This window comes from Cryptotermes secundus, unplaced genomic scaffold, assembly GCF_002891405.2.
Source record: "Cryptotermes secundus unplaced genomic scaffold, Csec_1.0 scaffold572, whole genome shotgun sequence".
NCBI lineage: Eukaryota > Metazoa > Arthropoda > Insecta > Blattodea > Kalotermitidae > Cryptotermes > Cryptotermes secundus.
In genome coordinates this window covers 1197191-1224210 of record NW_019725849.1, presented here as the reverse complement: position 1 = coordinate 1224210, position 27020 = coordinate 1197191, and the positions used below count along the sequence as shown (strand labels likewise).

General features: G+C 41.2%; 2 protein-coding genes and 1 long non-coding RNA gene across 16 annotated transcripts in view; all 3 read left to right on the top strand.

Annotated features, from left to right (window-relative positions):
* The window catches only part of LOC111863749 (troponin I), a 42520-nt gene extending 35006 nt beyond the window's left edge, over positions 1-7514 (top strand). For 8 of the 13 annotated variants that reach the window (XM_023850353.2, XM_023850354.2, XM_023850352.2 and 5 more), the window contains 3 exons: positions 1182-1225; positions 2499-2640; positions 7013-7514. In XM_023850353.2, the coding sequence (XP_023706121.1) occupies positions 1182-1225; positions 2499-2640; positions 7013-7078 (252 nt within the window). In that variant the 3' untranslated portion in view covers positions 7079-7514. Of the gene's footprint in view, positions 1-1181; positions 1226-2498; positions 2641-3939; positions 4624-7012 lie in introns of those variants that run through there. The other 5 variants (XR_004512949.1, XR_004512948.1, XR_004512947.1 and 2 more) reach the window with 2 other exon arrangements.
* A 9004-nt stretch (positions 7515-16518) lies between these two features.
* On the top strand, positions 16519-21185 carry LOC111863778. Its single transcript, XR_002842667.2, has 2 exons — positions 16519-17279; positions 19783-21185. It is a non-coding gene; the product is annotated as an uncharacterized LOC111863778 (long non-coding RNA).
* A 260-nt stretch (positions 21186-21445) lies between these two features.
* Positions 21446-27020, top strand: part of LOC111863766 (CD151 antigen) — a 38696-nt gene continuing 33121 nt past the window's right edge. The window contains exon 1 of one of the 2 annotated variants that reach the window (XM_023850412.2): positions 21446-21550. The gene's annotated coding sequence lies outside the window, so the exon portion shown is untranslated. Of the gene's footprint in view, positions 21551-24156; positions 24296-27020 lie in introns of those variants that run through there. The other variant, XM_023850411.1, reaches the window with a different exon arrangement.

Genomic DNA, 27020 nt, shown 5'->3' with positions numbered 1-27020 from the left:
TGTCATATGAGTGCTTGAATATGCGTTGATCATGATTTAACAGCAAAAGTAATGGAAGTAACATGTGTGAATTTGAGCCTGCATTTCATGTGTTGTAATTTATGTTATGACTATATTTGTGTATTTAAGTGTTTGAAATTTGAGTGAGGAACAACATTTTAATATGAAATCAGGTAACTTTTTAGTTTGCATAAATATTTCAGCATGCTTTGAGGTGCATGTCCATGTACCAAATCTCATGAACTAAATTAGTTACAGTGATCGTCTGGTATGTACACCACTTTTATGAGTAATTTCTGATATCACAGCCACATATTCTGTCAGCGGTACTCTGGGTACAGACCATCTAAATCGCGGTAATTGTAGTCCACGTTTTCCCAATATTTTGCATAGGACTGTTTGTCCAAGGAGTCCTGCAGAGTGCCTTAGTGAAGACTAAAAACTTTACAGTAGAGGCAAACAAATGTTGATCATCAAACAAGAACATATTACTGAAAACAGTTGATTGTCCTTATCTTATCCTTCATTACTAGTGGAATTATTGCATATCTGTTTCTGCCAACACTTGAACTAGAACAGAAAGAGGACATAATGCATGAAACGTTTTGGTTTGTATCCAGACACTGAAATATTTGAGGACTGTGGCCAAAATCTGCTATTTTTGCCACTCCTCCCTGGCCTGGTCCTGATAATGGTACTTTTTTGAAGTTAAATTCATTTTGTAAGATTTGAGGTTTTCATAGCGGTGACTATGAAGAAAGCAGTCTTCTGGGATGTGGTGTTAACCGACGTTTCAGAGTAACATCGCCGCCATCTTCAGGGTAGAAGTAAAAATAAGAAAATCACAAGCAACGAGACAGAACAGGTGCAAGCAGACTAATGTTGGAAATAAACTCAGCTCATATAGCTGATATATTTTTCCTTCTACCCTGAAGATGAAGGCGATACGTTCCTCCGAAACGTCGGTTAACACCACGTCTACACAGTGCCACATCCCAGAAGCTGCTTTCTTTAAATTCATTTGTGTACGTTAGTTCATGAAATTTGGGAAAGAAACTTGTGTATGATAATTGTATATTTCTTTAGTTGTAATGATAAAGGGCATTAAGGAATTTAGAGTGATCGAGCTGTTAGCATAGCACGACAAAATTCTGATTTCTGCTTTGATGTCATTCCAACAGATCTCCGACCTGAGCAGCCTGGTGAACAACCTCCCTGGTAAATTGTGAGTATTCTTTGCTGTGGTCTTCAGTTTAAAATAAATGAAAATTTCACTATGGAAAAAGGTTTATATCAAGTATCCTGAATTTTTTATTTCCTTTGGCATGTCTTAAATATATTTATTTCGTGAATTATAATTGAAACAACTACCCTTAAATTTCCAATATTGATTTAATTTTTGTATCGTATAGCTAAGACATAATACCATTGATGACTCTTTCTTGTTGTAATTATACGCGTTGTTGGGACAGTTGTTTGTGTTTATTACAAGAAATGTTCACATTCAGAGTGTCTGGATTGAGTACTGAGTATTGACATTTGGGATGGGGGACAACCATTACCTGCGGAAGGAAACAGATCCAGTTTCTGAAATATCGGGTTTTCTTTTTTCTAGAATACCAGATGATGGAAAGTGCCCCAAAAGCCAGTAATTCTGTGTGGAGCCAGATGTTTGAAAGACTTCTGGAACCACAGGAGTAGCCTCTTCTTAAAATATTGTGACTGCCTTTTTATTTATGTCCCACAAAAACCTAAGGAAAATTAGTCATCCCCCCCCCCACAGAGCCCGCTTGCTTGATACAATAAGAAATTCCATAGTATCCCATATTGCAAGGGCACTGTTCACACCGCTTGCTCAGTGCTATGCAAATTTCAGCACAGTAACTCACACCTTACCTGAGAGCATTACCTTCCCTCGTTAGGTAGGCCAGACTGCTGCTGGATACTGCCACAAGGAAGGAGGTGGGGTAACTTGGTCCTCAAGTGCCTTGATACTTGGTGCTTTATGTTGTTCAGAAATGTTGTAAAAGCTGCAATCTCGTATTAACCGGAAAGTGGGTAATTATGAATATGATGATTAAAAGAATTAGATATTGGTGTCTTGTTGGCTTCTTTTGTATTGTGTGTACACCATATGTAAGTAATAATGAAAAGGGAATAAAAAGTGTGGCGGGGATAATAGGACAGGATATCAGTTGAGGAAATAAATGGTTAGGTCAGTTTTTGAGGTTGCTAAGTACATTAAGACATGTATTAGGTATAATGGTTTAATATCTGAAAAATTATGGTATGAGGCAACCCCTTAGTCCCAAAGGTATCAGATATCACGACTTTTACAGTATATCCAAATAGCATTCATAGCATATGTAAATTTATGTTATTCCACACGTCTGAAATATTATTATGTACATGCATTGAACACGAAGCATAACATAGTTACATTTGCAAATTATCTGACAATTGACTCCTGAGACTTTGCAGTATCTCATGTTCTGCAGCCAGAAGCCTACCCTGAAGAAGGTGTCAAAGTTTGAGAACAAGTTCGCCAAGTTGCAGAAGAAAGCAGCTGAGTTCAACTTCCGCAATCAGCTCAAGGTTGTCAAGAAGAAGGAGTTCACCCTTGAGGAAGAGGACAAAGAGGTCAGTGTATCCCCACACAGCACACAATACACACAGCCCAGTGCTTGAATTGGGCTGGCAAGATTCTTTGTGATGAAGTTACTTTGAGCCATTTACTGAACTTGGAAATTGTTAGAAAACTCAGCCCTCCGTTTAATGTAATTGTCTTGGAAAGGGACATACAGATTTGAACAACTTGGTCAAGGTGTAAGCTTACAAACACATTGGAGATGGCATTGCTTCCAAGCAATGAAGCTCAAGCTCCACCCAAACAATATGAAGGAATGGAAGAAGTTTCTGCCTGAGGATAAGACAGTTGCTTTCTCTGAATGTGACGCTCCACAGCAGTGTCCCTAAAAATTGTTCATTTCCTGCATTGCCCCGTCTGTTTCCTAATACTTTCACTTTCCTGTGCACTGTTACTATTGACCAAGACAGAGCTATCTCCTCAGCTCCTCCATTGACCAAGACAGATATCTTCTCTGCTCCTCCATTGACCAAGACAGAGCTATCTCCTCAGCTCCTCCATTGACCAAGACAGAGATATCTCCTCAGCTCCTCCATTGACCAAGACAGAGATATCTCCTCAGCTCCTCCATTGACCAAGACAGAGATATCTCCTCTGCTCCTTCCAGGTGATACGTGTCACTTTTCCAGTATAACCTGCTTGCATCTGACCTGCTATAACTCTTGAAGATAGGGGCAACATTTTTATCCACCTACATGACTGCACGGTTTCAGCCTCCAAAACCGCAATCTGTATAATTGTATCTATCCTGGCCTCTCACCATGAATGTGTGTGAGAACCAATTGCTGAGGAGAGTGTTTCAATGAAAGAGAAAGTAAAAGGAGGCAGGTGCTTCATGTTTCATATTGTTTGCCATTATGAACATTATCAAATGAAGGAGATGGGTGGGATATATAGCACACATAAGGAAGAATAAAACACACATCCTATTTTTTAGCCTAAAACCTTGAAGTGAAAGGACCACTTGAGGAGCCGAGTATGGATGGCAGGATATTAATTGATTTTATCTTGCTCAGGAAAGGGTCCTGTGGTACTGCTTTTGAAAATGGTAGCTGTAATGACCTGTGAGGTTCAGTAAAAGGCAAGGAATTGACTGTCTAAATGAATGACATTTGGCTTCTCAAGAAGGTTACCGATTTCTTACTTACAACATTGAAAAATAACAGTTTTATAGTTGAAATAAACCAAATCAATTCAAGCACTTTGACAGCGAGTTTCCATCCTGCAATATATTTCACAGAAGTTAATATTACTTGTATGTGAACTGTATTTTTACTTGTCTCACCCCACAGGCCAAGAAGTCGGAAAAGGCAGATTGGCAGACGAAGAAATAATCACATAGACACATCATTGCCATTACCAGACATTGCAGTCTGTTTTAAAATCTTATTTTTTGGGTTATAACATTTATCTGGATGTAATGTAATATTTCAGATTTAAATTTTGTAATTCAACTGTTTTTATGAACAGTTTGGCATACTCGCATTCTCATTAAATTCAGGAACTGTTTCTACTTCACACAGTTTGTATGATCCCACGTTTTCCCGCTTCCACCACTATAGTTCCAAAAGCAGAACACACTCACATTTTTACTCTTTTTTAAATATTTCTTCTGACTATTTTATTATTATATTGTATTTTTGTTTTATGTCAGTTTTGCTTGTTTCTTTGTGTCTTATTTTGTGATGTCTTTTGTGGTGTGATTTTTTATTCGACTTATGGATGTCATCAGCGTAGCAGAGCTGTGTTTTGTTTTGTCCGTTTCAACAACTGATATTCTTTCACTCAAATGTAGAACATAAAATTGTGACCATACCCTTTTTATAGTTATACCCTGTTTTGTTTTTGACCCTTTCTTTTTTGGAGTTTAAAATACGTAATACTATGCGGTAAGACAGGAGTCTGTTTGCATCTGGCTAGTTATTACGTGCTGCTGTTGCAAGAGTAGCAACCAAGATGGAAGGAGCTTTGGAGAGGTGAGAATTTCAATCCCTCACAGATTGTCTGTTGTCTGTTAGGGTTACTAGAGCATGAACTTCTGGATTAGTCAGTTGTGGCTGCAGATACTAGAAAATTGAAGACTATACAATTAAGAAAAAATGATATCAAGACATGTTAGAAGAAGCCTAGGCTTATTTGTCAGCATTTTGCAGATACACAGAACTCCTTGATTTCTGTGTTGTTTGAGAATTTAGCAGTAACATGGAGTCGTTTAAACCAAAATGGTTTATGGTGATGTTATATAACAATCATTTTGACTGATGTTTTGGTCATTGTCATTCTTCCAGTTATTTGAGGCCACAACATTTCAGTAACTGATTCTGTTCCTTCATCAGGTGATACAAGTGAGTAAATCCTAGTCTTGGGTCCCATGACAGAGCTAGTCTCAAAACCTGTAGGTTTTCTAACTCTGCCAAGGGACCCAGTGGGGTAGGATTCATTGCTCTATCCTACTGTCTGAAGGAGGAAACAGGACAGTTTGTGAATTGTTGCTGTTTGAAATAAGGTGCACTGATGGACAGTATCACATATTCAGTCACAATGATGAAGCAGTTTGTTTTCAATTTTGGTGAGAGCTGTACAAAAGTATTGAGTGGCTACAACAATCTTGTAATTCCAGATGCTCAAGTTAACAAAAATTTGCTACTCATTGACCATTTCAGAAAGTAATATATTTAATTCCATGTATATCTCTAATCAGCTTATTGAGACCTGACAAGTTGCTGGTGAAGGTTTCATCTGCATGAAGTGCCATGAGTCACAAGGATAATTGCAGCAAAGTAGTTTTCTCATTAGGATTAATGGGTTTTGTCCATCTTCTAGTCTTCCAAACAGAATGCAATATTTTGGAGCTGAGTCTGTTCCAATTTTCTGGTAGGGAGGTGCTCTTTCTAATATATCCAGTTGAATGGGTGTTCACTGGACTTTTCACCTGATAATAGAAATGGATCCAGCTTTCAAAATCTAATATCCTGAGTACTAGACGATGGGTAAAAAACAAGATAATCCAAAACATAGTATACCATTCTCAGAACCACACAATCTATTTTTATTCCTATCACAGATTTATTTAATAATTGTGACTAACTGGCCACTTTGTGGTTATATTCACTATTGTGTGTGTGTGTGTAATACTTTTTCATGTTTTCTTCTTTTATCTTTTTGTTTGTCGTTTATGTATTTCACACATTTAACAGCCTTCAATGTGTAATTAAAGTTACTACTTCATGACTTGGAATTTGTTACAGAAGCTGGCAGCTGTAGCATTACTTTTGTGTCTTCATGTGAGATCAGCTTTGATGTACTAAAGTACAGTAAACTCCTACATCTCCCATATAGTTTATATTAATCTTCAACATCCAAAAAGTGATACCATTTCCCATAAATGTAATTTTATCTGCCCTGCCCTGTTACATCACGTCTTTTAAAATTATTTAAATTAAAAAAAAACTGTTATTTATCTTGTATATCAAAAATGTTTATTTAGGCCCCAGAAATTATAGCATTTGTGTATTTGTCCTCTTCTAATGGGATATTTTGCTTGAGTTCCTCACCCCTGGGAGTTGCAGAAGTCTTGAAAGCTTTATAACTCTCCATGCAGCCATTCTTATTTTGTTGTTTTATAAAGCATCAAAATTAGAATCACATACCTAAAGAAGCTTCAAAAAATGCCTTGGCTTATCTCATCAACCATTTCATAAAATCTGCATGCCGTTAGCCTCGAATTTTGCCAATACTGTGTTACTGCAAAATATTATGAGAGTACAGTGACACAGGTATTACATACATCTGTGCGTTCTGTGTATGCCAGTATGATGTTGGATAATCTTCAGAACTCCAGTTTTTAATGGCAGATCTTGAAACAAGGATTGGGACACCTGAATTTTGTCCTCATTCCTTAATTTTTTTCAGAACACACAACATTTAATTCATCTTACCTCCGAGAGCTGATGTTCATTGCATCGTGTGTTAAGTCAGGGCAGTGGGCTGGTGTGATGAGTGGACCCAGTTGGACTCCACCCCCACTAAAGAAAATTACACGTGTTTTTCAAGAAGATGCAAGATGTAACATTCAAAGTCACGAGTCAAGCAATTCCAGTACCTCTGTGTGTTTAGCCTATCATAGATATAATGGGCATTCCTACTTCTACCCCAGACCGCACTGCACCACAGCCTCCTATAGAGTCAACCAGTATTTCTACACACAGCTTAAAAATCAAATGCTTTTATAAAGTTCAAGCTTTCATTCATTTATTACACTGTCATGCATAATATTGTTCTTTCTGCCAATGAGACACAGTGTTTCTGTAGTTTTAATTGATGTAAACAATTTGCTGATATACTGTTTTGTTTTCTTACTTTCAGAAGAAACCAGACTGGTCAAAGAAGGGTGAAGAAAAGAAGGTAGGGGAGAAAGAAGTGGAGGCATAAATTTGATATTTTTATTCATACTCTAAAAGAAAAACTCACAGACAGTTTATTGAGCACATGTATTTATTGGTATGGGCTGAGTAGAACTAAATTACTGCTGGGAGAAGAGTTGCCTACAGATGAAAAAGAGAAAATGAAGAACGCAGCATCAAGGAAGTAAGATCGACAATATTTACTGTGATTTTTATGTTCAGTTTTTGCTTGTTTTTGGTCTAAGAATATTCGATTTTGTTGTGTTGGCATGATGCCATTCTGACCTTGTAATTGGCAGCTGTTTTCTCTGTACTGTATGTCTTTGCCATCATTCTCCACTCCAGTATAAACATTTCAGCTGTCCTTGTGAATATTTTTCCATCCCTGTGTAAAAGGGGAGCAAAGCAACATCATGTGTGTAGCAATGTACAAAATCGTGATTAAAGTTATTCATGTGATATTATCCCAAAGTTTCCTGTCATGCAACGCACTGCAGCAATCCTCGCTTTGAAAGTAACAGAATATGATTTGTAATATCTTCATTAGTATGTGGAAGTAAGAAGGTGCAAATGGCAAAATTCCATGCATATTGAAGTCTTTAGTTGAAGAGTACAGTTATCTGGTTTGTAATATGTGTAATTCACTAGAAATTCACTGATATTTTGGAGGAACGTTAAATGAATTTCTGCTGCACTACACAGCACTGCAACACAGAATATAGTACCCTTCCTGGGCACCTTTGTGAGGACCTCATATCCAATTCTGTCATTACTACTGCAGGATATGACCCTTTCCCATGATTGTTATGGTCTGCAGAGCTCTGTGTTTTTAAAATGTTTACATCTGCTGAAACCAGCCTGTTAATTAACATATGATCACTAAATTCAGATAGGCTTGTGTGGCAGTAAATATGTAATTTAGATTCCAGCACCATATTTGGCCACATATAGCACAAACATTCTTCCCTCAAAATTCATCCTCAGAAACTTCTGCATATTGTAGTAGCCAACATAAACCTCTGTATAATATATTCCTATAAGCTGCCACAGAGAATGCCAGGGTGGAGGAGTGGACATGTGAGTTCACCGTGCTCTTTCCCCTTTTTGCCCTTTGAACCAACTGACCAATTTTTATGAATGTGGGTATAAAATATTATGCCACTGAAGGCCACTCCTGGCTCTTAATTTCCAATTTTTTAAAATGTAGTGGGCAATGCACTAGCACCACTTTATGGTCATGAAATTGTGTGTGGTAACATCTGTAAAAAGAAATGCTACTTTTATTGGGGTACTCCTCTTTGTTAAATATAAAACAATGAAATGGCAGCTTCATGAAAGAATAATTAGTGTTCTTTTTCCTGGCTCTATCTAGTGAAAGACTGGAGATATGCTGGGCTATATTCAGACTGATAGGATAGTTTCTCTTTAAAATGTTATCTTCAATTCTTTCCAGCAATAATAGATTGTGGGCAGACTCTGCCCTGCTACTTGAGGCTTGCTGCAGCATTTGCAAATTGTGTATCCTTTGCACTGATGTGTCTCCCATTGTGGTCTGATTGTACTGTATCACACACCATCACACCACAAGAACGTCCTGGGTACTAGCAGTGGGTAGATTTCTGTGTTTCGGGAAGACCTTGTTGTCAGCATAAAATGAGAAATGGTAGGATGTTACTATTCATGAATCAGAAAGAATATGGAAGGAAGCAGTTGTGGATTATTGTTGAGATATCATGGCATTTCTTTGATGGGACAGAGGAAGAACATAAGGAGCCTGATTGAATGCACCAGTCCGTAGCCGCGTTCCACTGCGTTCTCATTAGTTTCATCAATTATTTGCTTCACATTATACCCGCCTAGATATCTGAGAGGACATTCAAGTTACTAGGCGTGTGTTCCATGAGCACCTTTATGAATCAGCTGTTACCACTTCCCCATATGTTGTGTCCAGTGGGCTGGATATAGATTTGACTGGCTGGTTCACACTCCAGTGGGTGTGATTGCTTCTCTATGTAGCGTGCAAGCAGTATGGCACTTGATGAAAATATGGTCATTGTTGATGTCTTTTCAATTGTACTTTTACCAGTTTACCGGAAACTCTTTAAGGAATAAGCATTGTGCTGTGTGGCATATCTTGTTTAAGAGATGTCCATACAAATCTATGTTTGTTAAGACCCACACGGATCAGTGTTGGACAGGCCCACAGTAAAATATGTCTCATATTAAATAAAAATGATACTGTAGAAATTTAATGTGAAGATGTATACAAGTATCTGATTCAAGTGCTTCAAGAAAGTGTTCCATCATGCAATACGACAGACTGTAGAGTTTCACAAAGTAATGAAACTTCGTCCTCAGTTGAGAAACTATTGACTTTCTTAGGTAGATCCTCTACTGTAGATTATTTCTTAATTAGTTAACTTTGTGGAGATGATGTTTCAGATTTATAAATATTTAATACTATCAGTCAAAACTGTTATGTAATTTTGCCAGTTTTCTAAATTTATTATAACAGTCAGTTAAACGTCTTAAATGTAACACTTTTAACCTACAGGAAAAGAATATGGTTTTCAGAACATGTTGATACCTAAGAGTCATGTGCAACTTTGAATATGTAAACAGAAATTCAGAACCATGATATATTTCGTAGTGCATTTGAGCTTATCTGAATTTCCTAGAATCATTGTTAGCCATACCAAACAAAGAATATTTGTATTATACACACATATACTTCCATCTCAAATGCAACTTTATTTTTGTTTACTCCTCTTTGCTACATGTTTTGGCCATCATCAGGCAACTGTTTGTACACTGTGCTTTCCACGTATTTAAAATGAATTAATTCCAAATAAATATATGTCATTGTCACTCCAAACATTGTCATTCTTTCATAAAAGATATTTGTTTTGAGCACATTACTCGTTGCTGTGTTTTCTCATACGTTTTCCTCTTGTGGTGTCGGTGTTTGGAGTGTGAGTTAAGTGACATACACTGAACTAATCCAACACCATGGAAATATACAAACCAATGGAGCATATAATAACAGTGATAAAAACATTACAATGGCATCCACAAGAACTACACTAAACAACACACATAACACCAACACAGCAAGAGGAAACATACTGACGAGTAATGCGCTCAAGCAAATATCTATTATGAACAGATGACAGATGGAACAACAATGACATATTTTAATTTGGAACTAATTCGTTTTAAATGAAGTGTAACTGTTTTATCAAGATAAACAGTTACTTGATGATGGCCAGTTATTTCTGAAATGTGTAGCAAAGGGGAGTGAATTAAAAATAAAATTGCATTTGAGACAAGGTATATGTGCATGTGAGTGATAAGTTAGTGCAACAGGATGTTGAAATATAATATTAAGAATGCTTTTGTAATGAAGAACAAGTTGCAGGGTTGCTGACTTTATTCAACTACTGAATGCATCAGAATTTAGATTAGGATTGCTTCAATCACAAAGTCCATGTATGAAGTGAGGAAAACTCCACAAAGTAACCTGAACATGAAATTTACTCCTCTGTTACTCAAACCAAAAGCGTACCTACACCAGTTAGTAGTATAAATGTTACCAATCCCTTCATTGTTTGTGAAGAGAATGGGTGTTACAAAAGTACAGATCGCATGATCTCCTTCGACCTGCTCGTTTATAGTTGTCACTGTAGTCTCCAGTACAATAGACTTCCTACAGTGATACAAAGTGGTAGACTCCTACAAGGATAGAAGAAGTGCATGGAATGTGCTACCACCTCTGATTCTAGCATGGGAACCAAGTACGAGTGCCAACAGTAAGTAAAATAAGTTAAGATCAAAAAATATGGCAACCCAAATGATTTTAAGATACCTATTATAAAAGTACACAAAATATTTAATGAAGTATATACATTTGGTAACACTGCAAGATGGCAGGAATGCTGTGCTGAGTGTCTGAGCTTGAGTTGTTTACTGTCTACCAATTAAACATTTGCACCCAAAGGACAATAGGGTTTTTCATAAATGGTTATTGTTGGACTTTTATGTTGATATGTGCAGGTTTGCACAAATTAATTTACACAATCTTCTGAAAATTGCCTAGTTACCAGTGAATCAAAGGCATGTCATTAATCTCTGCTGTTGAAGAAGTAACCGCTTTCCATCCTCAGTAATGAGACAGTGAACTGAGTCCAACAGACACAAAGACAGTAAAGTAGGAAGGTGTCATCAGGTTAGGTTCAGCTACAGAAGCACATCAAAGGGCAGTGAAAGGGCCGCGCCATAGCTCAAGCGGTTAGTCGCTGGCTTCCACCGCGGCGGTCCGGGTCTGGTCAAATTGGATTTGTGGCAGACAAAGTGGCGCTGGGGCAGGTTTTTTCCGAGTATTTCGGTTTCCCCTGCCAATCTTCATTCCACCAATTGCTCCACAATCACCCTCACCTATCATCTGGGGCTGCTACAATAGGCCAGAAGTGGCCGCAGTACAAAGGACTTAGTCCCACTAACAAAAAAAGGGGGGGGGGCAGTGAAGCATATGATGCTTCTTATGTACCCTGTTCGGAACTTAAAATAATACATTCTTATTCACATGATGGCACCATATAGTCTGCAGGATGGTTACAGACATTTTTGAGAAACATATTGTCCCTGTCATGTCAGTTGCAGCTGTGTACCGTCCTACCAGACTGCATGGTGTACATGTACATACGCCAGAAAAAGGTTTTCACCGCTGTGATTACAGTGTATCTTACAGAATATGCTATGAGTATCGTTTCAATAGCTTGCTCCAAGTGGCATCAATGCCTTGGACATTCTTCTTTATAAATAACCATGTAAAGTAAAGTAAGTAAAGCTATCCCTGTACCAGGCCGTGAAGGCCCATAGGGTTGCGAGATGATGAGGGTCCTACACTATCTAGACAATTGGCTCAAAGATGGCGGTAAGGTTGTCAGCCTTACACACCGGCCGTGCTTTACTCCCAAAGAAAATCATTTAATTCATTCCTGGTACTCATTTCTGTTAGAGACTGAGTAAACCCCAGACTGGAAGGATTAGGTCAACTGAAAAAAATCCAATGACCTCATCGGGACTTGAACCTGCGACCTTCCGGCTTGTAGCATAGCCTCTCAACCACTACGCTACCACGTGCCCCCATAAATAACCATGTATTCATTTAAACAGGATTTATTAATAGCCAAACATCAAGGAGTGGAGCTCTGAGAATCTGTGTATTTCCCATGGTATGCAATTACACTTGCTCTGTTGTTCCTCATTCTCTTTGCTTCAGAGATCGTAAATACTGAAGAATTCCTGGAGCTGACTACGCAATTCATCTTATCACTGGATGAAACTGAATTGGATACCTGGTTACAGCACTGTTGTACAGTAGCTGTACAACAGTGCATATTGTAAAGTATAAAATAGCAAGGTTGGGAGAGTTCTCTGGTGATCACATCGTTCTCAGACTTGTCTTTCCCCAACTTCCATTTTTTGGGGCTATCTGAAAAATGTTGTCTATGCAGGCAACTCTTGATCAACCCTTCCCTCAAAATAGAAACTTGAAAGTTCCGTACTAGCGAAATTGTTGTAAATATTTAGTTGCAGATGGTAAATGTAACCTATAAAACAAGACATCTCTTGCAATCTGCGTGACTTATGTACCATACTGTATTTCCAGATTATGATATGTTGAACTTCATGGGCAGATGATTGCCCTTACAGCGGCAAGGCCCTTGCAATGTATAGCAGAATAATAACACCATATGCCTGGCATAAAAATAATACAGAAATATCTGTAACAGGTTTTTCCGTTGCCTGCCACCTGAAGTGTAAACAAACACCCAAACCCTAGTTAGCAAAATGATTTTTTTTAATATTGCAGGAAAGAAGATAATGTAAAAAGCTATCTTTCATCATCTTCCTTGTACCCTCATTTCTCTCCTCTTCCTTCATATTTATTTCTTCCTTTCCTGCACCTCCTCATCATTGTTTCTCTCTGCTCCTTTTATTCTTCACTTTATTCATAAGTGATAAGTTAATTTTTATAGCTAATATTATTAAAATGAGGAGCCTGGATAGTGTAGTTGGTATATTGACTGACTACTGGCTGAATGATCGAGGGGTTGGAGTTTGAGTCCCAGTAGTGTCAAGAATGCTCTCCATGTTGTCTAGACCGTCTCTGGGTCCACCCATCCTCGTGTCCAATGGGCACCAGGGGCTCTTTCCCCGGGGGTAAAGCGGCCCGGGCGTGAAGCTGACCACTTTCCTCCAGCAAATGCCAAGGTCAAGAAACTGTGGTTCTACACACATACATACATTCCCCCATACGCCTTCATGGCGTAATGCTTAATTAGTTAAGTACAGGGACAACTTTACCTTTTATTTTATTCTTAAATATTGTGGTCAAGACAGTTGTAGGTTCAGGGTAAAAATAATGAGAGGCCTGCTGGAGAAGCATCCTGTCAACACTTCATATCCGAACCACTGCTCATTTTCACTGTTTTGGTTACTTCATTATTGGAAGCACCATTTTCAGTAATGATCTACACAGAAATTCAGTTTTCTTAGGATATAGATGGTATTTTAACCTCTATGAGTGTCCTTCCATTCATTCATCAGTTATCTGCCAGACGACAGGTCCACAGTCTCTTCCAAAACAGTTCCTCCACTTACTGCAATCTTCTGCTTTCGGAAAGAGACTATCCAGGAAAAGTGATAATGTGGTAGTTTTTCCATTTGCTTTCCACATCGCAGTACAACAGCCGTTCAAACCACTCTGGTCACACCTGTTGCTATACGAACTTGAACCATCTCGAGCATCATTTGCTCTGTGCTTCAAGTCGCTGCTGATGACGCTGCTTCCTGCATCAGTTTTTGGTTTTTGATGTCTCTCTTCGTCTTATGTCTACCCTTTGACCTGTCCAGCAAGGGAGGCCCTGCCAGTAGCTACGCTACTGCTAGTATAGCTCTCAGGGTCCATTATCTGCTTAAATGTAGCCATTTCTTTGACAAAGTTCAAATATGCTGAATTGGATGATAACACTGAATACCCAGCTTGTTCCAAAATGCGACCCACTCTTTCCAACATACACTTTGGTTTGTGTGACATCATCAATTTATATAGTTCAAGTTGGAGCGATCCTCGTTTGGCTCATTAGTGCTGCAATAATGATTTTCTTGAATTTGAAATACGAGCCGGATTATAAATAATAATGTCACTTGTATTAGTGACTCGTAGATGGGGTTTGGATTGTGAATCGATTTATTGGATATTCACAAGTCGCAACTACAATTAATTATAACACTCTCAAAATTACTGTAACTATAGCACATGAAGTCTTCAACGTCTGTTAACACTTCACAGCTGAATCCTTATAACTCCTTTTCATGATGGCTTCGTGTCCTTTACTCGCGGCTTTTTAGCTACGACTGACTGCAAACGACTTTCCTTGTCCTCTGTAAACCTTCGGTATAGACCGCGCACAGAACACAGCCCATATTGTTGAAACGCCTTGTTTCCCACGTCATCGCTATCAAACCAGTTCATTGGCTCGCTGACTGCTGCCTAGCAACGAGATGTAACATTCGTCCACAGACAGCTTCCATTGCTGCGGGTTGGAACGTCTTTCCTGAGCCGTTGTCTAGCAGTGCGTTGATCAAATCCGTTAAATTGCTCCCTCCTTGAGGCTGCTCGCCCCGAGTAGCCTGTGGGTGTGTCACAGTTCCTTTTTTCCCGAGGTTCCTGCGCGTGACGTCTTGCGGCTGGGTAATTACTCTGCGATGATTACTCTCATTCCGCTACCGCTGCTCCCTCCTTAAGGTCAGCTCGTCCCTAGCGTCTCCCTGATAAGGTGCTACTAGATCCAGTACCACAGTTTCCGTATGTCTCCGTTACAATGACCACCACGGAGTTCAGGGAAAGCATCGTGGTTTATTGTCGGAATCGTACGAAACACGTAGTACACTCTGTGGACAAAAGGCAGACGTTTATAGCATTAAAATAGGCGGTACATGTAGCGACTGCTGTACTTCAGAGGGTTAAATTATCAGGCGAAAATGCCGCGCCATAGCTCAAGCGGTTAGTCGCTGGCTTCCCACCGCGGCGGCCCGGGTTCGATCCCGGGTCTGCGCAAGTGGGATTTGTGGTGGACAAAGTGGCGCTGGGGCAGGTTTTCTCCGAATACTTCGGTTTCCCCTGCCAATCTTTATTCCACCAAATTCTCCATCATCATAATCACCCGGGGCAGGCTACAATAGGCCAGTCAGTGGCCGCCGTGCCGAGTGGACCCAGTTGGACTCTACCCCCACTAAGCGAATTAAAAAAAGGTAAAGTCGTCCCTGTGCTTAACTAATTAAGCTCTACGTCATGAAGACGTATGGGGGATTGGTTGTGTAGATTCACGTTTTCATGATCTCGGCACTAGTTGGAGGTGAGTGTTCAGCTTCACGCCCCAGTCGCTTTAACCTCGGTGAAAGATCCCCAGTACCCATTGGATAGGAGCCTGGATGGGCCCAGAGCCGGCCTGGACAACGTGGAGTAAAGATAATTCTTGACCCTACCGGGACTCGAACTCCAGCCCGTAGCCAGTCGCTATACCGACTACTCTATCCCGGCTCACAGAAGACTACAGTAGAAGGTCAACAGAAGTGAAAACGGAGAGTTTCATGGGAGTAGGCCTAGGCCCAAATTGGGGGTGTAGCGCCACAGGAAAAAAAAAAACCTAAGGAGGACAGTAGTTGAATTACAACTAGACGGTCCCGGGATGGTATCTCGCCGGTGGAGCGTCTCTCATGGTATTAAACAATGCATTAGTTGTTCGTACCCTTAATTATATAATTTTGGCGAGGGACGTACGTTACAACTTCGATCGCTTTTACATGTGAGCTAGATCCAAGCACCGCTATCCTCTTAGAAGTCATAGCTACAAGTAAATGTGAAACCAAACATCTCAGTGACATGGCCGCCCAATGCATAACGGTAAACACTTCACTTGCAAGTGTCATTAGACCCTTTTCTTTTATTGCTAGTGGGGTGGGATTAAGTCCCTTCTACTGCGGCCACTTCTGGTCTATTGTACAAGCCCCAGATGATAGGTGAGGGTGATTGTGGAGCAATTGGTGGATTGAAGATCGGCAGGGGAAACCGAAGTACTCGGAAAAAACTTGCCCCATCGCCACTTTGTCCACCACAAATCCCACTTGCGCAGACCCGGGATCGAACCCCGGGCCGCCGCGGTGGGAAGCCAGCGACTAACCGCTTGAGCTATGGCGCGGCCGTGATTTCAAGTTAGTGAGGCTGTTATCAATCCGTTTCCAGGGAACGACTAGTGGGGAGTGTAATAGACTGAGTACACAGTGAACTGTAAAAATGTGGAAATATCGATAGCGCTATAATAATTACAATTACGAGTTGAATGGATAAGGTGTTAATAAATCAAATCCAACCCCCGTCTACAGTTACTAATACACGTGACAATAGCTTCCGTGTTCGACGGCTTCCGTTTGTTTCAAGTGGTTTTATACCGATGTTTGAACTGAACTCTCGGAGCCAAAAGAACTGTCCGCTATGCGAATTTTTCCGTCTAGTTCAGGTTCCGCTGTAGACAGTTTTCACTGTACATACATCTCATTCTGATGATCAGAAACTGAAGGGATGTGATAACCAAGAGCTGAGAGCATATTTTGGCCTAAGGGAGAGAACTGCATGATAAGGACGCGCTGCAGTGTGTATATGTTTTCTATCTGCTAAAATAAATTTGAAATTCCGTCAGAATATTCCTACAGGTTTTCTGTTTGGCCCTAGGATGGAGACGGACTACCTGAAGATGGCGCACAATCTGCAGAAGGAGCCCCACCTGCAGAAGGAGCCCCACCCGCAGAAGGAGCGCCTCCCGCAGAAGGAGCGCCTCCCGCAGAAGGAGCGCCTCCCGCAGAAGCAGCCTCACCTGCAGAAGGAGCCCCACCGGCAGAAGGAGCGACGCCTGCAGAAGGAACGGCGCCTTCTGAAGGAACACCACCAACAGAAGGGGTGACTCCCGCGGAAGGAGCGGCACCTGCAGAAGGGACGCCAGCAGCTGAAGGAGCGCCACCTGCAGAAGGCGCACCGCCTGCAGAAGGAGCACCACCCACAGAGGGGACGGTTCCCGAAGTACCACCTGCTACAGAAGGTGCTGCGCCACCTACTGATGTTGCCCCTGCTGAGGCTCCAGTTACAGAAGCCCCTCCTCCAATCGAAGGTAATTGTTTTGAAAACTGCTAGGCCTCCTTTGGGGTTTTATAACTTGCGTGGTTCATCTTTGCGTTACAGTTTACTCACAGAATTGGTGTGTGGCTCACGTTTCATAAAGTGTTCTTTTCGCGAGATATGAGGCTCTCACGGCGTTTCCTATGCCGTGTACTCCCTTCTGGAACGTTACGGCATGCAATGTGGTAGAGGTTTACGTGCGTTTCGAAGGGATATGCTACTGTCTTCTTCATGGCCGAAGCAAGCAGTAACTCATACTTTTGTTTTCTTGGGTTGCTCCTCGGCCCTGAAGATGTAGGTTGTACATTCCTCCGAAACATCGGCGAACTTCTACCAGGCTACGTGTCATAACATTGCAGAAGATGGGCCTGTTATATTTAATTTAGTTTCCGTCTGGGCGGCTAGATTTTCGTACGTTATATTGACCAAGCGTCCTGTAGCTGCTGAGGTCCAGTGCACGTCCGGAATCTCGCCTTGAGCATGGCTACAAAGGGGTTCCGGCGGCCATTTTGAATGTGGAACGTCGCTCTGGAATTTAATTTATGAAGTAATATAAGAATATAAATAAATGTCAGACCTAGCTTATTTGTCATCCGACTTCTGAGATGGAATCATCAGCCTTTTGCCACCGACCGTTTTTCAAATTAGCGTTGACATTCCTGCCCCAGCCTACCAATCAGGGTTAGGGTAAAGAAGGAAAATTAACTGAATTAATTATCTTCAGAATTACTGGGTTTTCGGACTTAGCCCATCATCCAATATTCTGAAAACTAGATAACACAGCGTTTCGGAAACTGGATGTGTTTCCGTTCTCAGGTGAGTGGGGAGACACCTACTCTGTTGGGTCCCTCAGAAAGAGCTAACTTCAAGCACTGAACTCTGTCTGAAGAACCCAGCAGAGTAGGTGTCTCCGCTCTCACCTGAGAACGGAAAGAGATTCAGTTCCCGAAACTTTGTGTTCTCTAGTTTGTCGACTACCGGACGTTGGACAAAGTCCAGAAGCCCAGTGATTCTGAGTCAGAACCTGTTAGAATCTAATTATCGTTTGGTTGGCGTCGCTGTTAACAATCGCTTGCAGAATTCAGATGTTTAATTGATGGGATGAAGTTACGGTAAACTTTTTGTCGCAGACTGTGAAATGTCAGGGTCTAGTCTGATGCGCTTGAATATTAACATGTATTATATCCCTTTAAAGACAGAATTTATTCCAAACTAAATATATAAATGCAGTCCGTACCTCACAGGAAACACATTAATACACTGCGTGGGCAGAATGCAGAATTCTAATATGTTAAAGCAGGTGGTGCATATAGTAACCATTAGGCTTCAAAAGGATATAACAGACTGTAGTACAGTCGTCGTAGTTTTATTTTTTTTTTCGTTAATTGAGAAAGAACGGATCCTGAGACAAACGTGTCGGTACAGTACGGAAGCTCGGTCAGAATTCTTTGGCTTATACTCGTACATGTCCTGCATCCACGCTCTGGGAGGTCAGAATTTCTTGATCTTCCATCGCGGAAGGATACATGACTTCCGTGTTCTAATTGGAACTGTTTATAACACAACTACATCACAAAAACGCGGGGAAGCTAGCGTATGAATTTACACGTGGTTCCCATAAAAGTTTGGTGCTGGGAACCTTTGCTGAATTCCAGAGACGACAAATGGTTGATCATTAACATCAAGACTTCAGAATTATTAGCGCTGTTCAAATGCAGAAAATTATACAAAACACGGTATTACGTGTACAAAACAATGGAGTACGGTGCTGTAATGTCACGTTTTCTATGGAGTCTGGCTATAAGCAGGTTCTGGATTAATTGCCGGATTTGTTGGACTCTTTGATACAGAGCGTAAGTACACTTTACGGTTCACTATTACGCGCACACTAGTGTCCACAGTCACGTACTCACTGTCGTTGCTTGGTAGAGGATTCCAACAGCGGACGTTCCCCTTCCTCTTGGTTTCCGAACCGTCCCCGGTCACAGCTAGTAGCTTTTCAGTTCTTACAACTGACTCAACTGAAGTCAAAGTTAAGTCTAATTTATGTTACGACAGACGGTCAGTCGGCCAGTCTGTCCTGATGTCAAGACCCATCTGAGTCCCAAGATCATACTTTTGCTACTGTCACACACTTTCGGGTTTGTTTATGTGGGCCCCCCTATCTGACGAGAGGACGGGTCTGTCGTTTGTAACTGCTGCTAGTCCTCGCCAGCAGTCATTCTGAGAACCGAGTCCCACGGGACTCGTGTTCATATTTTACTGTCTCATGTTCGAGAATCTCCCAACCTGGAGGTCCAGGTCCCCGTATTTATATCACCTAGGAAAAGGGTGGCCCAGTTACACCCCCAGGCACTGAGTTCTCTTTCCGTCGCCTCCTTTGACTCGCAGGGCTACACCCAGGAGAGTGAATATGTTTCTAGCTGTCAAGCAGGGGACACTGATATCAGAGTTAACCATGTCCAGAACTGATCTTTAATCTTCTTTGTTTCCAGCTGCAGCCTAGATGTCGACACTCCGTTGAGGAGCGGAAGAGGTGCAAGCAGGGCCACAGAAGCGATGTTATGAAAACGTGTGAAACCAAACTCACGTCTTAGCCTCTTCTTTGCGACAGTAACGCCATCTGAGGGGAGCGCAGGAAATTATTCTCTTCAGTCCGATGTTGCTTCATTGTTTCGCCGATTCTGACAAATATGTTGGGACTGATACTTTTTGGTGCTTCTAACTAAAAATAACAATTCGTTTCATCTTTTCATGTCGACACACAAAATCTAATTTTTTTTTATGGTGGCTGGCGAAGTCACATAGCAGCAACGGACCTTTTAAAGACAAACAATTAACTTCATCTGCAGTAACGTATAAAATATAAATGTTATGTGTTATTTACAATTGTGTGGTGAGAAGTGTGAATCTAGGTTAATATTATTACGTTGGCTAGATTGTTGTTTCAATTGAAGTACATGCAATTAAATCTGTTGGACAAGGTACAGTCACGGGGGAAAGAAAGAGCGCTTAATTAACTTTAAAGAGTATTGAAATGCCACCAGGTGGCAGGATGACACACACATCCCGATGCGTAAATCAGCGTTTGCTTGTATTCAACTAATCTCGTGAACAGCTGCTCTGTTTGCAGGGAGCCATCCTCAAAGGTCTACTATTCTCTAGAAGAAAAATCAACATAATTTCAATAACAATCACTAAAATTAAGACCAAATTAGTATACAAATTGGCAAAATAGAAGGTATACACACTGTTCTTCCGCCATTTTCTTGTACTGTCATGCCATTGCATAAGATGGCTACGGAATTCATGTGACTAGCACCACTTTTTTTTTGAGAATATCACATTACACACTTTACATTGTATTTCGGTTCAACTCTGTGGTTATGTCCGTGTATATACACTATTTTTGGGGCCCGTCTGTATTTGTTAAGTAAAGGAACGTAGTAAGAAGCGGGAATTATGTTTCTCCCCCTGCAAATAGTCGCTGTTGCATTACGTATTCAGTTTCAGAACCTTGCTGCTGTGTGTATAGAGATGTATCTAACTGGGAAGTAACCAAATATTATTTTGTTTTTGTCGCCTGCAGAATGTCTGGGGAAATATACTCTGATATGGATTAACATAATTGTAAGTGTATATATCGGTTAGTTGGAAATGCGAAGTATAAATCAGTATTTTTACACGTGTCGGAACCTCTGATTGCATGTCAGTACACGAGTTCCGTGATTCCATCTATATATAACAGACAGTCACGATTTAGAAATATAGAAAATATAGAAAAAGACTAGTCATTTCTTTGTTGTCACTAAGAGTAACGTCATGTAAATAACTCTGTTACTGCCCTCTTACAGTGTAAATTGGTGGCTTTTGTAATAAAGTCTGAAATATATTGTTATTTATTAACGTACTTCTCCGGTTCCCATGATCACATTTTTTTCAGAACGACAAATGAAGAACATACACACGTATCTACCAGTTATGGGTTAGATCTCAACAGTAACGTTTATAGTGTATATCACCGTTGACAATAGACATTCCTAACCTTGTTTAATGATCTCTCAGTGACATAATATTGAATCAGTGTTGCCAACATGAAGTGACTGCCGAGATTCAAGCCTGTGGTATACCGACGCGCTGCGTCATGTTGTGCTTTCAGTATTTGGTGTAATTAGAGTTAATCCTTAGCCACGTATTGAGTAGTGAATGTAGAGAGGAGTTCAGGGACAGGGGCGGAGAAAGGACGCCTACACGAAGTCAAAGGTAACAACTTCATGATGTTCACATAGAACAGTCATTATACTTAATTTGGTTACAAGATGCGGACTTCGACATGTCGTCTCGTTCTTATCTGACTGAAACAGGAAGAAAATTAAGGAGGGGGGCGAAGTGATAATGAAATTGTGGTTCTTACATAATCAGTGATTGAATTAGTTTATTTTTGGGTAAGGGAACAGTTTCGAAAAGACAGTCGGAATAGTGCAGTCGGCATAACGACTGGCCACGGGCTGAACAGCGGAGAAGTAGGAGTTCGAGTCCCGGTAAGGGCAAGATTGTCTCCTTTCCATTCCATTCTGAGGCTCACACAGCCTCCTATCCAATACTGGGGGCTCTTCCCCCAAGGGTAAAGCGACCGGGGCGTGAAGCTCACTAATCTCCTACTAGTGCCGAGGTGAAGAATACGTAAATCTATACATTCACTCCCCCCCTACGTCTTCATGGAGTGGTGCTTAATTAAGTTAAGCATAGGGACAACTGTGCCTTGAACGATTTTGAAAATTTTTATTTTTACTTTCTCTTTGCTTAGTGGGGGTGGAGTCCAGCTGGGTCCACTCGGCATGGCGGCCACTGATTGGCCTATTGTACCTGTCCCCGGGTGATTATGATGATGGAGAATTTGGTAGAATGAAGATTGGCAAGGGAAACCGAATTACTCGGAGAAAACCCGCCTCAGCGCCACTTTGTTCACCACAAATCCCACTTGACCAGACCCGGTTTCGAACCCGGGCCGCCCCGGAGGGCGCGGAGTTATGGCGCGGCCATTATTTTATTTTAGAAAACTCAGAACCACTTCTTAATGCAAAGATATTCAACTAGAATTATTAGATATGTGTAATATAATTAATACACGACAGAGTCACGTGGTCGGGCGCTGGCTTCCCGCCACGGAGCCTTGGTTTCAGTCCCGCAGATTTCATGTCAAATTCGTGATGGGCGAAGTGGAATTGGAGCGGAGTTTCTCCGAGTTCACTCGGTTTCCCCTGTTAATTATCATTCCACCATTGTTCCATACTCGTCTCATCTCCACCTGAATTTGGGGGTAGCCCTGTCCCACTGCTGTTCACCGAACATCCCACATTGAAAATCCCGGAACTGAACCGGTTCCTCCGCAACAGAAAGCTGGCGACCGAGAGACTAAGCTATTGCGCGAGTTTTCGGTCTCGTAAATTTTAATTTATTATTAAGCTCATTTGTCGTATGGAGTCTTGTTTTATTTGTAGTTTACTTAGTGACACTGTCTGGAGCTCAAACTTTGCAGCGTCGAATGGCGGATAACGAACTAGCTCCATGGAGCTGAGTCCTTCTTGAGAAGCCGCAACTTGCTCAGTTACTTAAGAAATTCCTAGAACTTTATGAAACCTGAAGGTTCATTCCCGTGTTCACAAGAGCCCACCACTAGTCTTTCTCCTGAACCAGATGAGTCTACTCCACGCCCTATAAATATTTTTTACAAATTTTTACATTATCCTCCCATATACTTCTAAGTCTTGCTAGTGGTCTCTTTCCTTCAGGCTTTCCTAATGAGCCTGCCATGTAGAAGTTCCCTACATACCACGTGCCAAGTCTCATGTATACGCCATTGCTTAGGTCGTTCCAAAGGATCCGTCAGAGATCCTGTGTAAGATTTCCTAACAGGCTGGGCCTTATTTGTTCAATGTCTAAGCTTGAATACCACCCCATGTCGGCAGTCCGCGACTGTTTATTCACTATATTCGCAGCTTAATCCCTTGAAGTATTTCAAGGAGTTAAGCAATATCCATTGACACACGCTCGTATTTAGACCAAATTAGGGAATGGTAGAAAACATGAAAGATAATTTTGTAATAAATAATGTCATATCAAATAACAGTACTTCACGTAGGCCATGTTATAATATCTGATACAGAAGATAGACTTCATATGGCATTTCATTTATTGCAAGAAGTAGCGAAAACATACACACCCAATGATGGTGAGTTAGACCGAAACGTGTAATGTGGTTGCTGTAATGAACTGACTGACTTAGGATTCTACTTGATTCAATCGTTTCATTACACACTAATCAACCCACGTTTGTTAAGTGAAGGTACAAAAACCATAGAATTTATATACACAACAGGACGCGTAAAGTGGCCATTGAGGAGAAATGATAAAATTTGTTAATAAGATTAAAAGTATAACCAGTATGGACCTGGTATATATCCCAATTTTAGGTCCGGAGGTAGGGGCTATCTCTATCTACTGAACCCAACTGAGTAGGTTTTACCTGAGGCCGGGGAAAGAATCCAGTCTCCGAAACGATGCGTTTTAAAGAAGAATCAGAACGTTTTTTTTTTTTAAATAGACAAGACGATGGATAATGTCCAAAATCATAATACTTCTACTAAAATTTGTTCACGAATCTGCAGAAACATACAATAATGAACTCAGAGAGCACTGAATGTGAACTACTTCTACTGTTTCAGCAGTAGATACATCGAGGATGGAACCGAATGGTAGAAGTAGTTTGTAATTTCATGAGTAGGGGCGGTAGGAGTTTTGCAAGTGTGGTGCCACCTGTACGGCGATTATAGAACTGTGTAGTGGAGTATCGTGTCGCTGTGGTTTGAGGTTGTGGAATTCTGGTGCGTACTTGAACAGTGGGCAGAAAAGCAAGGTGTTGTGTGAAGCAGAAGCGTTTCAGGTACTGCTCTACAAGTGCAGGAATGTTTGTGACGTCGTTGTACTGACAGCTGGAATTGTTGTCATGTGAGTAAATCAGAAATATACCATTATTTGTATTTTATATGTTTATAAACAGTCAGTTTCAAATGCTTACATTTATTTGTACTGGAGAACAAAGCGTTTTTCCATCCAGGCTTGAAAAATGTGTTTGCCTTAGGTAATAATGGTTGGCTTATAGACAGTAAAATATTTTCAATTCAGGCAACAAATTTTGACATATTATAGTGGCATCTAGCCATTCGCGTCCACAGTACTATGAAGTTCTTAACCAAATGCACTCATTAGAGGCTTTTGCGTATTTATGTTCGTAGATTATTTACTGATATTGTTACTGAGATTGTATATCAGAATGGTTGGGGGATAATGGTGAACTGGAAAGGATATGAAAGGAACCTGTTGCGTAACTTCAGGCATTTGCTTGGAGTGACCGAGAGAAGCCACGACACACCTCACTAAAGACAGTCGATGCCCCATTCGACATTTGAATCGGGCTGTTCCGGAAAGTAGTTCCAAATCGTGAGTCAAGTGGCTGGTCCCTTCATGCCAGCATTATGCATGGGGTGATCGTTTTGGCCTGCGGTGGTTTTCGTTTTGTGTGTCGACGAGAATAATGTTTAAATATAAAAATAGCTGTATAATGATAGCAGTGAGTCTGCCATAGCGAGGGTTTTCCGTATACGTATTGTGTTCAAGTGTTGACATTACTTGAGTGGCTCGAATGTTAATAATGATGACGTTTTGTAAGATGTCTAACTCCCTCCATCAGAGTCGTCCTTGAGAAACTGGCAGTAGATCACCCACTAAAGAAATTCCGTGTCTTTCGTGGAACCCCAAGGTTCTTTTCAGTGGGCACAAGAGCCCGCCACATGCCCCACGTTTTCTTAAAAAAAATAGGTACTTGCCCGTCAGATACAGAGTGTGGTCTCTGTGAAGTACCAACTTCATTTGTATATATATAATGTAGATGATGTTCATACTTATACACCTCTTGGAGGCGGGTTCGAATACCTCCACCGTAGCCCTGCGAGTCGTAGGAGGCGACGAAAAGAGAACCCAGTTCCTGGGGGGTGTAACTGGACCACCCAGTGCCTGCGGAACATAAATGCGGGTGCCAGACCCTCATGTTTGGGGAATCTCGAATCTGAGACAGTAAAATGTTGTCACGAGTTGCGCGGAACTCGGACTCGAGAATGACTGCGCTGGCGAGGACCAACAGAAAGTGTAAACGACAGACCCGTCATCCCGTCAGAGATGTCGCCCCACATCAACAAACCCTCAGTTGTGTGATAGTAATAAAAATCGGGTCTTGGCCGCCAGATGGGTGTTCGACGCCAGGACAGAGAGGTCGACCGGCCTTCGTATAACTTTGACCTTGACTTTGATTTTCATAAGGGTTTAGTGAAGAGTTTGTTTGTTTCTTTCTTTGTTAATTTAACGTCTCTTATCGACTCTCTTGTATCGTAGTGTCAGTAAACAGAAACACGACATAATTACGAAGGATGTGGCCTGGCCAAGTTTCCAACTGGAGACAATCAGTCGGGAGGGCAGAGCTCATTACATCTCAGACAAGTCGAACTGCACAGGCAGTGGGAGATCTTGAGGAACGGCGTTGTGTCACTCAGCTGAAAGTCTTCGGTTCATTGACCGTAACTTCATAGCAAGAAGGTAACGTGGGTTGTCAGGTGCGGTCAGGTACTACTGGTCTGTACCACGTTCCGTCCGTCTTAATACGGTATGTTCGTGTTTATTACGGAGCCCAGATTCAGTTTAACGTTTGAAGCCTCATGTACGGCTGAAAAATAATATAAAGGTTACATTTCCGCTAAAGGAAGAAGACTACGTTTCCATTATAAATACCAATCGGATAAAACATTTTCGGGAAATATTCATTATGCATTGTAAAAATCGTACGAAACACACAAAGACACTGAGAACAGTGCGAAGGTTTTAATGTCCAAGCAGTGGTAGATATAGATACCACTGGGCAGTAAAGGGTTAATTCGATTTAGTGTAATTATTCTGATTAAGAACGTAAAGATTAAAATGTGGAAGCAGGAGTAGGATAAAAAAGGTAAAGCTGTCCCTGTAGCAGGCCGTGGAGGCCCATAGGCTTGTGAGACGTCGAGGCTCCAACATTTTCTAGAAAATCGACACAGATGGTGATGAGGTTGCCAGCCTTACGCACCGACCGCCCTTTACCCCAACGAAGCTTCCTGGTACTCATTTCTGTTAGAAGGTGAGTCGACCCCAAGGTCATAGTGCAGCTGGAAGGATTAGGTAAATTGAAAGAAATCTGATGACCTCATCCGAAATCGAACTCGCGACCTTCCGGCTTGTAGCACAGTGCCTCGACCAACTACGCTACCGTGGGGCCCTCCTTTACTTAAACTATTTTAAATTATTTGATTTATTTAAATTTAAGTTAATTATAAATCACTGAAACATTAAAAATTAGTAATGTGCTTGAAGGTCGCGGGTTCGATTCTTGATTAGGTAATTACATTTTCAATTGACCTAATCCTTCCAGCCGCACCATGACCCTGGGGTCGACTCAGCCTCTAACAGAAATGAGTACCAGGAATCTTCCTGGGGCTAAAAGGCAGCCAGCACGTAAGGCAGACAGCCTCACCGCCACCTGTGAGCCGATTGTCAAGAAAATGTGGGAGCCTCGCCGTCTCACAACCTTACAGGCCTCCGCGCCCATTTAGGGAGCAGTTTTGGCTTTAGTGTGCTCAAGTCCAGTAGTGGT